Source organism: Octopus bimaculoides, chromosome 1 (genome assembly GCF_046866305.1).
Source record: "Octopus bimaculoides isolate indiv1 chromosome 1, ASM4686630v1, whole genome shotgun sequence".
Lineage (NCBI taxonomy): Eukaryota > Metazoa > Mollusca > Cephalopoda > Octopoda > Octopodidae > Octopus > Octopus bimaculoides.
Window position 1 is genome coordinate 33915782 of NC_142928.1, and position 19114 is coordinate 33934895.

General features: G+C 34.0%; 1 protein-coding gene across 13 annotated transcripts in view; it reads right to left on the reverse strand.

Annotated features, from left to right (window-relative positions):
- LOC106878029 (solute carrier family 66 member 2) overlaps positions 1 to 19114 on the reverse strand; it is a 288127-nt gene that overhangs the window by 125232 nt on the left and 143781 nt on the right. For 9 of the 13 annotated variants that reach the window (XR_008263579.2, XM_052965961.2, XM_052965960.2 and 6 more), the window contains 2 exons: positions 13845 to 13940; positions 5053 to 5269 (listed from right to left, as the gene is read on the reverse strand). Coding sequence is in view for 12 of the 13 variants with exons in the window: in XM_052965961.2 (XP_052821921.1) it covers positions 5053 to 5269; positions 13845 to 13940 (313 nt within the window). In the remaining variant the exon portion in view is untranslated. The remainder of the gene's footprint in view (positions 1 to 5052; positions 5270 to 13844; positions 13941 to 19114) is intronic. The other 4 variants (XM_014927112.3, XM_089350024.1, XM_014927115.3 and 1 more) reach the window with 2 other exon arrangements.

Here is a 19114-nt window from a genome sequence, read left to right on the forward strand (position 1 = left end):
AAAATGAAATTATTCTTAGTTGTCAGCAGCATGAAAATTAGACATTTAAGAGCATGGCTGCGTGGTTAAAATGCTTGCTTTGTGACCACATGGTTCAAGGTTCAATCTCACTGCACGAAACCTTAGGCAAGCATTTTCTACTATTGTCTTTTTAAAATGCTTCTTCACTGTTTCCTTAAGACTCAGCAAGAATATATAAAAAATGTACTTTAGTGGAAAACACATTCAGTCTTTGTGAAGGTTAAATATTTAATATTTGATTCATTCTATGGCTCTGAATACAAATGAGAAACCAAACACTTTGATGCAAACAAGAAACTATTTGAGACTGTCAAAACTTTGAAGTAGATTTTGACATGATACAAATTTCTGAATCCTATCAATTTTTTTAAAAAATAGGTTCTCATATCCAGGTTCAGTCCCACTGCATGGCACCTTGGGCAAGTGTCTTCTACTATAGCCTCAGGCCGACCAAAGCCTTGTGAGTGCATTTGGTAGACGGAAACTGAAAGAAGCCCGTCGTATATATATATATATATATGTATGTATATGTTTGTGTGTCTGTGTTTGTCCCCCCAACATCACTTGACAACCGATGCTGGTGTGTTTATGTCCCCATCACTTAGAGGTTCGGCAAGAGAGACCAATAAAATAAGTACTAGGCTTACAAAGAATAGGTCCTGAGGTCAATTTGCTCGACTAAAGGCGGTGCTCCAGCATGGCTGCAGTCAAATGATTGAAACAAATAAAAGAAAAAATATATCAATATCAGAACGTATTGAAGGGAGACCTCATGAAACTGAAACTTACAGTGGAGATGACAAAGGACCGAGATATCTGGTGCTTTGCCATATTCAAAAAGACCCATCCTCCACAGCAGAAGTGTTGATGTTGCTCCCCCTCTAAGGTGCTTTTAATTTCATTTCATTTTTTTACCCTTATGCTTCTTTGCCAACACCCTACCACTTATATTATGACCCCTATACCTTGAGGGTATGCCCTGGCACTTGCCATCATCTATTTCTCTTTTCTTTTACTAAACCATCCCATTTATATTCTGATCCCCATTCCTTGTGAGTATTCCCCAACACTTCACCACCATCTCTCTCCTACTCTCTCTTGCACTCTTGCTATCTCTCTCTCTCTCTCTTTCTTTCTCCTCAGGCTGGATAGCCATGTATCTCCTTTACAGAAGCACACTTGTTTCTGTTCTCATTCTTGATCACTCACTCTCTCTCTCTCTCTCTCTCTCTCTCTCTCTCTCTCTCTCTCTCTCTCTCTCTCTCTCTCTGGCCAGGTGACCGTGTACCTCCTCTACAGCAAGACACCTGTTTCTGTCTCTCCATCACACTTGAACCTTTCATCACCTGACACAAGATCGCCTCCTTCAATGCCTCTTCTCCTCTCAAAAGATCTTTGTCTTGCAAGTTACTTAATAACCCTACCAGTGTTGGTGCCATGCAAAAACCATCCTCTCCACACTGTAAAGTGGTTGGCATTTGGAAGGGTATCCAGGTGTACAAACCATGCCAAAACAGACACAGAAGTTTAGCGCAGGCTCCTGCTAGGCCAGCTCCTGTCAGACCGTCCAACCCATGCCAGCATGGAAGGCAGATGTTAAACGATGATGATGATGATGAAGTCTTCCACTTGGCTTTTTTTCTAAGGGCTTTTCAGCAACCAACTATTTTTGAAGACCATCTATCTTTATGACAAGTCTCAAAAACCTAACTTTTAGCAAGTTTAGTTCTCTTACAAAGTTCCACTTAACTCTAGTTTGGTCCAGTCAAGCTTAGTATTCTTTTATAATACCAAACATGGAAATTCTTCATCTTTTCTCTATCAGCTGTTTAAAAATCCAGTATTCAAGTCCATATGTTGATATTGGAAATAGCAAAACATGCAGCAATTTAAATTTTTTTATTTATTTTTGTGTGTATTGATGAATTTTTGCAAATGTGGTTTGAAGAGATAACAGCAGATTTTGATCTGGCAATTGCTCTTTTTATCTCTTTTGCTCTCATGGCATTGATTTGTAATAAAACCCAAAGATAGCCAAACTCATACACCACTTTGACAGTTTGGTTATTAGTTGTTATATCAATCCTGATCATATGTTGTCAAAATAATCAATGATTCAGTTTTGTCAAAATTAACGAAGAAATCACATTTCTCATTTTTTCCTTTTTATTTTCTTTATCAAAATCCTCAATTCTTTTAAGCTACCAGCAATAAGGACAGTATTAGTAACTGCTCTTTCACTGATTTTAACTGTACCATCAAACACTATGATATCTTGCCTTGCAGATGCTAAAGAGAATGGAGAAAGGATGCATCCTTGTCATACCCACCACTCAGATCACTCATTGAGATCCACCTTAGTTGACAGTTACTGTTTGCTGAGAATAGAACATTTTAAAGTTTTTATAAAATGTCGAGGAAATCCCATTTCTGTTATCACTGACCATAATTTTTCATAACTTTGCCAAAAGCATTTTATTTTATTTTTTTATGGTCAACGAAAAGAATAAATAATTCTTCAACTTGCTCTTTACTTTTTTTGGATAACCATCTTTAGGCTAAAGATGGCTGGTTGCTAAATGTGGATGGAACGTGTTGAAAAGGGAGTCCGAGGAAGTAGTGAAAACTGACCTCAGGATGTAGAACCTTACAGAGGAGATGACAAAGGGCTGCAATGATTGATGATTCACTGTGCTTGAGAAGACCTATTTGTCTCAGTAAAACTGAAGCCCTAAAACAGTGGTTCCCAAAGTGGGTGGTACTGCCCCCTGGGAGCAGTGGAAAGACTCAGGAGGATGTTGAAGAAAAGTAGGGTGATAATGGAGTGGCCGAAATGATGCAATAAATGTTGAAAAAAACCCAAAATAATGGATTAATTATGTTAACTTTTATTTGTGAAATATAGTTGTTTTGAATTTGCTGCAGAAAGTAGTCTATGCTTATAGTAGTAAGTTTGGAGTGGGGTGGGGTACTGTGGATGAGGTCTGGGTGCCAAGGGGGCGGCAGCCTGAAAAGATTTGCAAACCACTGCCCTAAAAGCATTATGTTTATGTCTGTGGCCCCACACCCAGACTGTCTTGTCAAATCTTCACCCATCTCTTCTTCCTAATCATGGCAGTATTCATTCAGCTGCTTTGATAATATGTAGAAGTGCAAATATTTCATCTCTTCTGAGTTGCCATTTATCCTCACCTTGGAACCATTTTCTTTTGTCACCTAACCCTCATTCTTAATATCACCCCTTCCCACTTTATTTTCCATTAAACACTCCTTTCTCTTGAGTTACATCTTTCTACTGTTCAACAACCTCTCATATTTGCCAGTGATGCCCCCCCCCCACTCCTGCATCACTCATTATATTTACCCTTATATACTTCTGACCTCTATCTGTCACTGTGCATCCTTCTCCCCTCTCCCATACACTTCACATCATCTCCCTGTATACTGCTACTCTCCAGTCTTTTTGCACTGCCCCTTAACACCTTGTCTTCCCTGACCCACTCCCATTTGCTTCACCTCTACCCATGCTAATATTGAAGATGGATGATGATGTTGATGATGATGGTGGTGGTGGTGGTGGTGGTGGTGGTGGTGGTGGTGGTGGTGATGAGCCATTTCCAGTTATAAAATTACAGTCATAGTTGACTGTAATTCTTTTAGTAATAATGACCTGAAGAAGGTTTTTACTGGCATGATTTATCAGCACAATTATTCTATTATTTCTATATTGAATTATCTTCTATTTTCTATCTTTTACTTGTTTCAGTTATTAGACTGTGGCCAAGCTGGAGCACCACCTTAAAGCATTTAGGTGAACAAATTGACCCCAGTACTTATTTTTTCAGACTCTTTTACTGGACCACTAATTTACAGGGAGATAACCATTCCAAAATTTGTTGTCAAGCAGGGAAAAGGGACAAACTCAAAGACACACACACACACACACATATATATATATATATATATATATATATATATACATACAACAAGCTTCCACAAAATTCCTGTAAAACAAAATTACTCACAGAGCATTGGACTGGCAGCCTGGGGTTGTAGTAGAGGACATTTGCCCAAGGTGCTGTGCAATGGAACTGAACCCAAAACCCTGTGATTACAACACAAGCTTCTTAACCATACAGCCATGCTGGTACTCATTTATTATTTTTTTTTTTTTCTGTCAATGTGATGAAAATATAAATTTGTTTGCTATATTTTTTTACCACTGATACAAATACCTCTTCACCATCTTTCTAAATTTCTATTGCTACATCATTTTTTTTTTTCAAATTGTTTTTACATTTTTACATCAGAATTTTCTGGAGAGATTCTCATTCTTCATTGTAATTTAAAATAGTGTAGCTAATCTTTTTGTTTAATTTTTTTAAGTGACTGCAACATGTCACAGTCTTCAAAACTTGTAGAATAACTTTATTTTGAAAAAAAAAAATATATATTTTGGAGGTCTTTACACATGCTAATCAACAATAAAACAACACTATTTAATTTGTCTTACCCAATATTTTTCTTAAATTAGTTCATTGCACAACTAGCATAAGAAATTATCAAAATGATATAAAATAAAAACATAAGTAACAGACAAACAAAACTACATTGCTTTCTACTTTTGTCTGTTGGTCACTTGACAGTCATTTGGTCATGTGATGCAATAGGTGTCTGCTGAAGGCTATGATAATAGCAGCATATCTCTCTGTCTCTTTCTCTCTCTCTCTCTTTTTTTCTCTCTCTCTCTCTCTCTCTCTCTCTTTCTTTCTCTCTCTCTCTCTCTCTCTCTCTCTCTCTCTCCCCCTCACCCCAGTAGTATATGCTGCTCTCACCATCACTTTCTGCATACTCACTACTTCTTTCTTTCTCTCTTTCTCTCACTCTTTCTTTTTTTCACTCCTCCTCTCTCTTTCTTTCTCTAAGTGTCCCTTATAATTCTTCTTTCCACTCACCCATCTTTTTAGCGTTACTATCACATACACATAAACCCCAATGCACACAGTTGATTTTATGTAATATGACACTTACCTCATTCCAACAGTAGACTTATTCTGAAAATTTTTATAAAACTGGGGCACACCTAAACAAGCCTCAGCAAACACAGCCAAAAATCCAACTGTTTCAACATAGAATGTACTTTCAAGGAATAAGAAGTTCATCAAAGTGAGAAAGGCCACAAAGAAAATTAAAAACTGTAGATAACTAGCAAAGTCTGTCCACTTCCAGAAATAACGAGTATCAAAATCTAAAATGAAAACAGAAAATTGAAACAGAAAAATTTTGAAAAATAAAAAAGCATACATAAATAGGAACATTTCATAGTTGCATTAAGAAATACATTAAAAACAAATAGAATTCATTAAAAAATAATCAAATTATCTTATTTGTAGGCATAACTGTGTAGTTAAGAAGTCCTAACCATGGTTGTGCGGTTAAGAAACTCACTTTGCAATATGGCTTTGGGTTCAGTCCCACTGCACAGCACCTTGGGCAAGTATATTTTGCCATAACCCCATTCCATCCTATACCTTGTGAATGAATTTGACAGATGAAAATTCTGTAGAAGCCCATCGTGTGTGTGTGTGTGTGTTTGTGTCTGTTCCACCACCAAGTAAACCAATTGATGTTAGTTTAATTACATTCTGGTAACTTGGCAGTTTGGCAAATTAGACCGATAGGATAAGTACCAGACTTTAAAAAATATGTACTGGAGTTGACTTGTTCAACTAAACCCTTTAAGACAGTGCCCCAGCATGGCCTCAGTGAATGACTGAAACAAGTGAAAGATAAAAGATAAATTAAATTTATTAAATTAAACAAATGTAAATTGCTAGTTTCTTACATTCTTTTATACTCGAGGCACAAGGCCCGAAATTTTGGGGGAGGAGGGAGGGCAGTTGATTAGATCAACCCCAGTATGCAACTGGTACTTAATTTATCGACCCTAAGAGGATGAAAGGCAAAGCCAACCTCGGTGGAATTTGAACTCAGAACGTAAAGACAGACGAAATACTGCTAAGCATTTTGCCCGGTGTGCTAACATTTCTGCCAGCTCACCACCTTTTTCTGCATTCTTTTATTGATGAATATAACTAATAATTATGCATATGAGCCTAAAACCAGAAATATTCTGTAGGGAAGAGTATAAGTGATGAAATCAAAGACAGTATTTAACAGTCTTTCATCTTTTATCTTGAACTTGTGTCAGCTATACTAGGGCTTGTCCTTGATGGGTTTAGTCAAACAAATCAACCCAAGTACTTATTTTTTAAGCCTTATTCTGCCAGTCTCTTTTGCCAAACTGCTAAGTAACAGGATGTCAACAAACCAGCACTGTTTGTGAAGCTGTATGGGGTGGGGGAGAATCACATACAAGCATATATGTGCACACACACACACAAACACAAACACAAACAAACACACACATAAATACATACATATATATATATATATATATATATATATATATATACATACATATACACACACACACACACACACACGCAATGAGCTTCCACACAGTTTCCATCTACCAAATTCACTCACAAGGCTTGGGTCAGCCCAGGGCTATAATAGAAGACTCTTGCCAAAGGTGCCGTGCAGTGGGATTGAACCCAAAATCATGTTGTTGCCAAAAGATTCCTAACCACACAGACATGCTTGTATCTAACTGGGTACTTTATTTCATTGACCATCAAAGGATCACTGGCAAAGCAAAAGCCTCACTAGAATTGGAACTCAGATCATAAAAGGAAGTAAATATTATTAAAGAAAAATATAATTATGATTATATGATTTAAAATAAAATATAATTAACAAAAATATTTATTTCCATCAATTTTACTTTCATATAATGTTGAATCTTAAATAAGTAAAATGCAACATAACTTCTTTTTATTCCTCATCCCATTTTTTGTTGTTGTTTTAATGAATTTTCTTTCTTTCTTTTTTTTAAATAACACTTTTTGTTCATGGGAGGTTTTGCCTGTCAACCTTCTGCTACCACCCACATTTCATCCTCTAACACCCAAGAAGCATGAGTAATGGTGCCAAGTAAAAAGCACTGGTGATGGTGTCATGTAAAAAAAGCAGTGGTGATGGTGTTGCGTAAAAAGCACTGATGATGACGCCATGCAAAAAGCACAGGTGATGGTGCCACCTAGAAAGCACTGGTGCTGGTGTCACATAAAAGGCATTCAGTACATTCTGTAGAGTGATTGACATTAGGAAGGGCATTCAGCTATAGAAACCAAGCCAAAACAGACTATGGAACCTATTGCAGCTCCTTGTCTTGCCAGCTCCTATCAAACTGTCCAATCCATGCCAGCATGGAAAACAGTTGTTAAATGATAATGATAGTGATGATATGAAGCCATACTAAGATCACAGGTCATGAGTAGGTGACATCTAACTTTTTAGAGAAACAAACTGACTGGTCTAAAGGTCATTCCAATCTATTTCTCCAAAATTCCTGTGAAAGATTTAAATTTGATATTGGAAGGTGGGGGAGCTGTTTTATATGTTGTTTATCATGTTTGATGACTGGGATTGGCTTTTCTTGCTGTTGTTTTTGTTGCTGTTGGAGCAATCACTTTTACAGCTAGATGCTTCCACTAGTCTTCATCTCACAACGGTGAAACTAACTTCATGTCGAGTACAAGTATTAAGCATCTTACGAAAAGGCACAACAATAATTGTAGTAAGGTTTGAAGTCAGGATCATGTGGTCAGCAATCAAGTAAAGCCCAACAGCTATTGTGCCTCTCACAAAGGTAACAAATCATTGTGAATTACTCAAAGTTATTTGCTACTGGAAACAAGGAATGCAACACATGTAAGCTGTACTTTCCTTTGCTCCATGGCATCACTAAAAAGCAGTCCAGAGTTCATGATTTAACAGTTTCTGTCGACACGTTATCTTCCAAAGGAGTATCCAACTACAATACTCACTTTTTAATATCTAAGAAATAAATTTAGATAAGCAGGGTGAGAAAGTAGATGGGTGCCAGAAACAATAACCCTTTAGCATTTAAACCAGCCATATCTGGCTCAAATATTCTACCTGTTTTGTGTTCAAACTGGCTAGAACTGACCTTTTACACCTCCCCTACAATGTCATCCCCAAAACAGATGATTACATCACTGAAATCTCAAAGCTAAAACATAATGCACAATCAATTTAAAATGCTGTGAATAATTAAACATTAGATTTCATAAAATAATCTGAATTCTAAAGGGTTAAAACTAATGCATGTAGATTCCCCAATTCCTACAGCTTGAGCCAACAAATCTGAACATATTGCCACAGCAATGTTGAAAGTAGGAGACACAAACTGTTTGAATAAACAACTACTGTGAAGAGATATATAATTGTTATGGTTGAGATTGGCTGAAACAGGCAGGAGATAAGACAAATCTAATCAAAAGGAAATCAATGTGCTTAGATATGTGGTAAGATAGGTACAGATGAAGGTGAAGCAGTTCTATCACATAAAAAAAAAAAAAGACTGATAACCATTACAATGAGTGAAGTTTTGATATTAATGGTGCTGAAGACAATGATGATGATAATGAGGAGTATGTTGAAGGGGATGGAGGAAAGACCTCAACAACAACAATGATGAAGAATTTATAGAATATGAAAGGGCTGAATTAAGTAAAAATGCTTTCAAGAACCTCTTTGGATGCTTTATATGAGATAAAACACGAGGGAGGTTTAACATTGGTATCATCAATATAACATAAGACAATTGCACTAGACATTTTCCATCATTTTCATAATCACTCAAAGGAGTGGGGCTGGTAACGACATCAACAATGATATCAGCAACAAAACATTTCAACAAAAATCAGTAACACTGAGACAAGTTATATTGGTTTTCATTTGTACAGGAATACCCAAGAAAAGGTTTTTATTTATATGTTTAATGACAAAGGGGAAAAATTAAGTATCCTAAGTTACTTATCGATGTTTTCTACAAACTTTATTGGTTTGCCAATACAACTCAATAAAAAAATGTTTTTTTATTAAACATCTTTTTATGTCTATTTTTCTTATATAATAACAGAAATTGAATAATTTTGCAAGTTTGGACATGTGTATGAATTCTAAGTGTAAGTTCTTTCTAAACAGGCATGATAATAAAGAACACTGTGAATAAGGTTATATTACATTATAGTATATTATATCATTATGTTATATATATATATATATATATATATATATATATATGATGATATATATATATATATATTTATATGATGATATATATATATATATATATATATATATATATATGATGATAATATATACACGTATATAAATGTATGATCCATATATATATATATATATATATATATATATATATATATATATATATATATATATTAACATTAACTATTCATTGCAAACATTATACTCTCCTTCTAAATTGGCCATCATATTCTAAATTACTATTTTATTAATATTCTAAATATCAACTGTGAACACTCAAACCTCATGTCCTTTCCTTTACAGAAACAAATTTCTCCAGTTTATTTCCTTTATTCTTAATTGCTCTACACACCTAAAGAAAATAAGGAAGACTCTATGTGATCACTCAACTTGCTATAAATAGCAGCTAAATCTCTCTCTGATCACATTTCTGCCTACTTATTGACTAACCTTTTCTGTTACCTAAATATCTTTCTAAATTTTTCTTCATGTATACCTTATTGCTACAATCTTAGTCATAAGCCAAAGCTTTCTATACCCCAAAATAATCATAGGCTGATATATCAATGTCCACTATCTATTTATTCCTCCTTATTCTTTTGTTCTGCTCACAAAAACTAATCAAGAGCAGAAAGTAAAGTCTTTGAAATTTTTAATGATCTGCATCAAACACATTACCCAAGCATAGCACCTACATTAATTAGAACTTCCACCAATATATGATACTGTGATGATATTTAACAACATCAAATACAAACCACCACCACCACCACCACCATCATCATCATTTTTACAAATGCTTCCATGCTGGCATGGATTAGGCAGGTCTCCACAGACCAAGTCATCTTTCATTGGAGGTTACTGCTTCCAAAGTTTGGGTGCTCATAAACAGTACATGGCTTAGTTTCTATGGCTCGGTGCTCTTCTTAACAAAAACCACTTTACAGAAAGTACTAGATGCATTTTCTTATGGCACCAATGTTAGAGAGGTAAAATAGTCCTTAACAAGACAAGGTTAGGGAGATCACATAATTCAACATTTTCTCTGGTCATACATGCAACTATTTTGGCTATGTTGTTCCCTCTACTGTTAAAACTACATACAAAAATCATATTATAAAGAGAACTAAATTAAAACCTTCAATCAAAATTTCACATTAATTTGAACAGTAAGGGGAACAATAATGAGAGAAAGAAAGGCCAGGAATGATTATTTGTAAGGAGGTGAGACAGCAATGACATAAAACAGATGAGAATAGGTGGGAGGGTAGAAAGAATGTATCGGAGGAAGAAAATAAGGATATGTCAGGGCTGTGTGGAAGAGTGATTGGCAATGGCAAATGCAGATTCTAATGATTTAAATCTTAATTTTAAAGGTTCTGCTCACTACGTACAGCTCATCATTACTTACAGACAGTTTTATTTTTTCTTAGAAAACATCAAATATTTTTCGATACCATGTCAAAAAGGTTTGGATTACAGTAATTTGAAGTGCAGTCTTAATTGTTGTTTCTCATTGATGGTTTTTCCCAAATATTTTACATATTTAACTAAACATAAACTAAAAGACTTTTAAATCATTCACAATCATATCTCAATATGATTCATAAAAGGCATTTCACCATATAAGAATTGCATTATCAACTAACATTCAATATATATATATATATATATATATATATATATATATATATATAAATATATATACATATTAAACAGACACATACACATGTCCTTATTTATATTAATTTAAGCAACATGTTTTAAGCAATTTTGCAAAAATATGCTAATTTTAGCTTTAAATATATAATTACAAATATTATGAATTAAAGAGAGAAAAATATGTTAAAATATATGATAAAAATGACAATGAAGCTGGTCAAGAAAAAATACATTTAATTAAAAAACGATAATTGCTTTCATGTTCTTCATCTCTTAGAATCAAATATTAAGGTCTTTGAGGATAAAAAGAAATTAGTAAATGGAGAAAGATATTTAGTTAATAAATACAAATATGTAAAATTGATTACACAGATTTTAATGTAAATGAAAATATACACTATAAGCACTAATTTGAGACAGAAAAGAGAAAAATATCTGCTGGCACTACTTAAATATATCTATCACTTGTAATGTAATAATAGTAAAACAATTTCTAGTCCCTGATTCCAAATGGAATAATCGATAGACACATGGCCTGAGTCCTGTCAGTGGGCCTATTTCTGTTTCCAGACTCAGATTGTGCTTATAATGTCTAATACCAACTGCAAGTGTATTTCAAAGTGTTAATGTCAATACCACACACATAAATCCTACTATTGGTATTAAAATATTCATATTTAGTTTCATGAGTTATGAAAAGGGGTAAAGATAAATAGATTAGGAAGCTATTAATGAAGTACATGCTTTTAGTAAAATAGATACTTTTTTTCTTTTATTGGGATTAATTCTGAGATTTTGTAAGGAAGACGAAAGGGAAGGTGTAATATTCATATAAAGTTGTAAATTCCCAAAGGAATTAGTAATGTGAGAGAAGAACTTTGAATTGCAAATCAAAATTCCAGTAACCAATTCTTTCCACAGTTTGCTTTAACATAATAGAGCTGGCAACATTTTAGGAGAGTGAAAATTTCTTGTTTTTGTGAGTGTAGGATGGGAATTGGTACAGCAGACTGCTGTGAGTAACTAATACTTATTTTTCTCCAATCCAGAGGATGAAAAAGTTAATGGATCTTAGTGAGAATTTAACTTAAAACAGGGAAGTACTAAACTAGCTATAAAAAAATATGTTGTATGCTTACATAGAAAAATAATAATAATGACAATGAATTAATATCATTTTAATTTTAACACATACCTGACTTTAATTTGGATTTAACACTGAAAGCATTACATAAGCTTTCACTTATTTAACTGTTAAATAAAATGTGATTAATAATTTTACACCTCCATCATAGAAGAGGGATCTTAGCTATTTTAGAATACACAAAATCTGTCACATTTACTTTTTGATTTATTTCTTAGGGTGTCAAAATTGAATGTAAGAGATTTTATAGATCCTGTTCTTAAATGGCTGAAGTGGCTCTTCTACCATGTAATTGCTCCAGTGTCAACATACACTCTCAGATCAAGTCATTTGTCAAGCAAGTATAACTCTAATAAAAATTCACTTACATTACAACTGAAAATTATACATCTTGGTAATTCAATCACTAATATTCAAACAAGTTATAAATAATAAAGAGTTCCAACAGTGAAACATCCAAGGAAAAAATAATAAGCATTTATCCATTCAGTTATATAGAACCTTTAGTCTAATACTCCATTCTCTTGGTTGCTTTGATAATAAACAGTAATATGATAGAAATTCAAATAGTTACTTCAAGATAAAATTCTTAAAACAAAAGTAAATTTAGAAGTTTTATATTAAATTTCATATAAAATATCAAACATTTAAGTCTAATCTTTAATATTTTAGCTTCATTCCAACAATTAGTCATGTAAATTCATGCATGACATCAAATTTTATCTTAGATCATAGAGCTATCAGTTCAAAGAAAGCTAACAGTTAAACCTTTCTTACTGAAAAGTAAAATAAGAATATAATACAAAAATACAGTTTTGGAAATATGTTCAATAAATGATGATTGTAAAATTACATTTCAACTAATATATTTTCTCAAATGAATATAATCATGTTTTGCAGGATTTTTAACATTTCATTGGGAAATATTAATAAAATATGATACATGAAATTGAAATTAGAACAGGTCAAAGTTCTCTATTATATACTTGGCACAGCAAATAACATTCTGTAAAACAGATTTGGTTAGAAAGTCTGTTGGATATAAAATTAAGGCACAAATAAAAGGGAAAAGCACAAGACGAAAAAGATGAGAAATATTCAACAAGTTCTTGAAGATATCAATGAAAAAGAATTATTCATTGATAACTTGATTAAACTCTAGGGCTTTGTGAGTAGAGAAAAGGAAAACAAATGGGTAAATCTTGTTTCTATCATGCAATCTATACAACATCATCTAACAACACTACAAACAGAAGCAGTAAACAGTGTGCTGAAGAAGAGACAAAGAGTAACAAAGAAGAAGAAGAAGAAAATGATGAGGATGATAATAATAATAATAATGGCTTTGTAAATTAACAATCTGGTGTGTTTATTTTAATGGCCTACCAATGTATACTGTGAGTTTCTTTGCCTTGGGAAGACACTCAGTAAGAAATGGAAACAAAATTGAAAGAAGTAAATAATAATAATAATAATAATAATAATAATAATAATAATAATAATAATAATAATAATAATAATAATAATAATAATAATTATAATGATAATAATAATAATAATAATAATAATTAGATCATTTTGTTTAAATTATTATCACAGAAATTAGAGTTGTTAAAGATATTTTTTAACATTTCAATATATTTGTATAATTTTGTGTATAAGGAAGACTATAAAAAGGCAGACAACATAAAATAAATAACAGAAGGTCAAATAAAAATTGAAGGTCAAGGCAGGTGAGAAAAGGACAGAAGCACATTCCTGCTGGTGTAACAAGGAGGCTTAATACCATTCAGCTACATACCAAGAAAAGTTCGGCCTGGCAGTGTGTTGGCATGGCAACATGATGTTGTATGTGAAGAATAACATTCTTCTGTTTTGAGGCATTTTTTCCCATCTGCTGGCAGGACACAAATACAGAGAGAAGAAAAAGTTAAGAGAACCACCCAGAATTGGGACAATATAGCACACGAAGTGACATTGGTGAGAAATTAAGGAGACAATTAAAAAGAAATTACATACACACATACAGGGTGCAATGGGTAAATTGTCGCCATTTCATATTTTTAATTTTGCGTATGCACATTATTTGTTTTTGATTTTGTCGACTACACTGTATAGTAGGATCAGTTGGGCACTGTCTGTGAGAAAAACACCATGACACAATTCACTCTGCCAGAAATTTTGGAAACAACATGGTGTACTACTTGGCATTTGTGCAAGAAGCTCAAATATGAACATTTCAGAGTGTTTGGGTGTTAATCTGAGGACAGTGCAGAGGATTCAGAAAGTGTTGGATGAGTCTAATGGTGATTACGAAGGTACAGCAGCTTGGAAAACTCACTCTGATCATTCTGGTAAGAAAATAACTCCTCAATTCGTTGGTGAGATCTAGGCCATGATTGACAATGATCCCTCCAAGTCAATCAGGTCCATCGCCAGGGACATGGGTGTGTCTGAGTTTCTTATGAGGCAGGTAGTGCATGAAGACATTCAGTATTCCTCATATGAGATGAGAAAAGGCCAATTTTTATTCCAAGCTACCAAGGACAAGAGGAAAGACCGTGCTTTGGAGCTTTTGAACAAATTCAAGCATCCCCTCCAACCAAACATGCAGAAAAATATTTCTGTCTGGATCAGATGGTGAACACAGAACAACAAAACATGTACCGAGAGTGATAAAAATTAAACATCCAGTCAACATCATGGTATTTGGAGTGATCACTTGTGATGGTGTGTGATGGTGATGTTATGCTTCCATTCATCTTCCCACATGGCCTCAAACTCAACATGGAGGCCTACATTGAGTGCCTGGAGGAAGTAGTGCTGCCCTGGGTCAAGAAGGTGACTCTGCACCATGCCACACAAGCAGGAGAACCCAGTCATGGTTGTCAGATAATTTCTGCAACACACCACCCCTTACATCTGGCCACTTAACTCTCCAGACTACAACCCCCTTGATTATTATGTGTGGGGGCACAGTTGAGTGAGAGACCAACAAAACTCCTTGTAACACCAAAGATGAACTGAATGCAAGAATTATGGCAGCGTTCACCAAATTAAACAAGGAGACCATCCAGAAGAGTTGCAGGAGATTTCAAAGTCGTCTGGAAGCCGTGGTTGAAGCCAATAGCGATGTTATTAAATAAAAATTTACTCTTTGGTATTTCAAGATATTTTTATGTAATTTTGGTAAATATATCTGTTAAAATGAGAAATCAGTGTTATTTTCATTTTTGCATAATTTAGACGACAATTTATTCACTGCACCCTGTATATATATAGGAAAAAAGTATGATAAGAAGCAGTTTACATTATTCCCCACACACATTTTGCCACTGAGGCTATTCGCATCATTGGCAGTGGATGTTCATAGTGCATTCAATGCTGTTCCCCAACAGTTCTTCAATGGAACACTTTTTGTGATATATATATATATATATATATATATATATACATAGGACTTGCTTTGGGTTATTGACTTTGGGTCAATTGATGTGGATCTTAAAATGCATTTTACTGAATGCATTACCTGAAAATAACTTTATAATTGCCATATAAATGTGAATATATATAAGAGCATTATATCAGGTCATTAAAAATGAAATGTCCGATTTTCTTATGCACCAAGTTTGACAATCATTAACTCTAATGTTTTATCCTGACAATTCTTTGTTTTATAACGTTGAAGATTTACATCATAACTTTTCGAAATGCAATTCATGGTTTCTGATTATATTGTAAATTTTTGTGAACCTATGGGTAGATAAAACATTTGTGTTATTTATGAATATGAGTTCTGTCATGGAACCAATGCATCCCAGACAGCTCGACACATCAAAGAGGTATTTGGTGAAGATGTGGAGAACAAGTGCACTGTATGTCGATGATTTGAGAAGTTACGGTCTGGTGACTTTACTCTTCAAAATCAGCCCTATGCCAAACAACAATCCAAAAAAGAATATTCACCAAAAAAAGCTAATGGTGTCTGTTTTGTGGTCCAGCGCTGGAGTCATCTACAACAGCTTCATGAGACCTGGCAAGTCAATTACAGCGGATGTATACATCAACCAATTGGATGAAATGATGAGCAAACTTGCAATTAAACAATCGAGATTGATCAATAGTGACAGGCCAAATTTCTTGCAAGACAATACGACCACATGTCGCACAAAGAACGCTACTCAAGTAACTGAACTTGGAAGTACTCTGTCATCCACCATATTCACGAAACCTTGCACCAACTGACTATCATGTTTTCTAGGCATTAAACAACATTTTGCAAGGAAAAAACTTCAAATCTGAAGAAGATGCAAAAACAGCCTTTCATGATTTCATCACCTCTTACTCGCCAGAATTTTTCACTACTGACATAAATAAGCTACTGATAAAATGGCAAAATTGTGTCGATAATTTAGGTGCATACTTTGATAAACTGCATTGCTTTTTGTTGAAATAAAGTAAAATAACTTTCAGTTCAAAATCGGACATTTCATTCATAATGACCTGATAGTTTGCTTGAAGCATTGTAATATTGAAGAAGGTAAAAAGAGAAGAAATAGAAAGCTTCTGACAATGCTGAAAGCTTAATAAAACCTTTATATTTCAAGCACAAAGGTCCATCTTCAGAAGAAAAAACAAAGTCTGAGAAAAGGCCAGTTATATAGGTTCCATTAATGCATTTGAATGGGTAATCAGAACATACGTAACTGAGTCAACCACTCAGACTGTTTTTTTTTTTCTTCTGAAGATGGGCCTTTGCACCTGACATATAATGGTCTTATCAAACTTTCCGCATTGTCAGCAGCTTTCAATTTTCTCTCTTTTTACCTTCTTTATTAACATATATATATATATATATATATATATATGTGTGTGTGGTGCAAAAATTATAACATAAAGATGAAGGAGAAATCAAACAACAGAAAAAGTCTTTTATTTTTTTGAGCAAATGATCTTCTACAGAAAAAAAATAGACAAGGAGATAAATGAAAGTTGAGAGAGAAAAGACGAAACATGCCTCAATCAGCTGATTACCAGTGGTTTCACACAGGTCTAAATTGCAACCGAGAGAACAGAAAAAGTACTCAATACTGTTCGGCTATGCAGAATAACATTTAATCAAAAATGACATTGTGTAAGCCAATATACATCTCTTATTCTTGAACTTCAGGTGACACTCTGTGTGTGTGTGTGTACACATGCACACACACACACACACACATATATATATATATATATACCATCGTCATCCTCACTGCCACTTTACATCTGCTCTCTTGCTGGCATGGACAGGATGGGCCAGCAGAGTCTGAATCAGTTCTGCCTCCCAAGATAGGTCAGAGGACTACATTTCACTTGTACATGACATATATGACTTGGTTTCTATGGCTAGATGCTCTCTCTATCTCCAACCACTTTACACAGTGCACTGGATGCATTTTATTCTCTATATAATATACATGCATATACACACATACATGCAAATATGATTTCCCATCACTGATGATCCCTCATGATAACATCATATATGTTACATTGCCAAAACAACATCTCAGACATGGTGCTGCTGCTAAATATACAAGAATCTTAGGTCAGCCACATTCGAAAGAAAGTCATTCAATTGATTAACAAGCAATCATTGAAGACATCCAACAACCCCTGAGTCACATGACTCTCTCCCTCTCTCTCGCTCTACATATATATATATATATGTATGTATGTGTGTGTGTGTATGTGTATATATATATATATATATATATATATATATATATAAAACATAACATTGCCTTCTCCTTAGAACTACCTGCATATCACCAGCATCTTGGCCCAACCAATACATTTGTTTTTCTCTATATCATCATCCCTACAGTGACTCACTCCATGATCCTGCCCTAAACAAATTTCCCAATTATTCCATTCCAGATTTGCAGATCCATTGAATATTCCACATCAATTTCATTTTTCTAGCAGACACTGAACAGAGCCTTATTGCATTAGTGTGACTACTTCAGAAGTGCTTCAGAAATTTATAGACACTACTACACTACTCCTCTATTTAACTCATACGCACACACACACACACATATATAAAGAGAGAAAATACATTAACTAGAGTCAAGGTACCATCAGCAAAAAATAGATTAGTGTATTAACATATTTAATATAGTGAGTATTAAAAAAGTTAACAAGGAATAATTATGTAGTGAAGTAAAGACAACATTACTTAATGACTAATGTTATACTTGGCATTCATGAGAGAGAGCGTTGGATGTGTTTTGGTCTTAGTCTCAGCAAACCATAGACGTCACCATATTTGAAGAAGTATTAAAGAGAGAATCAACATTTTCTTCTTAATTCTTTCATAGTGTGTGTGTGTGTATGTGTGTGTGTGTGTGTACATGCACACTCTAGAGACTAACTTATTAGCATAATTCTGATGAATTTAACTACTTTATAAATAGAGATCAATAAAGGGAGTTCCAGTCTAAAGAACCTGTGCCAGTATAATTGATTAAAACCCTTTTAGACAGAGCCCCATCATGTCACAGTCCACTGATTGAATCCATAAAAAAAAAATAGAATAAGACATATAGCAATTATACAGGGTGTCTATAATGTCTGGGTACACGGAGTAAATAAAATCATAACATAAACAATTAAATATAAGAAATGATAATTTCTTAAAGTATGTGTTAATCCCCATGTACCCAGACTTTGTGGACACCCTGTAGTATGGAAGACTCATATCAGTCATTCAAAAACATACAAAAGCTTTTAACCTTGATTACGTTAACCCCTGCCTCCACCTCCACCCCCCAGTGTTCAACTGGTACATATTTTATGAATCTCAAAAGAATGAAATGCAAAGTTGACCACAGTGGAATTTAAACTCAGAATGCAAAGTGCTAGAAGACACCACTAAGCATTTTGTCTGATGCACTAATGATTCTGCTGGTTCACCACCTTTATAGACTCAATGCCAGTTATAAAGATCAGATAACCATGGTTATTGTTAAAGTTCTGAAAATGAGTTTATCCATGTATTTGCTTTTCAATTTTTTTTTACAACCA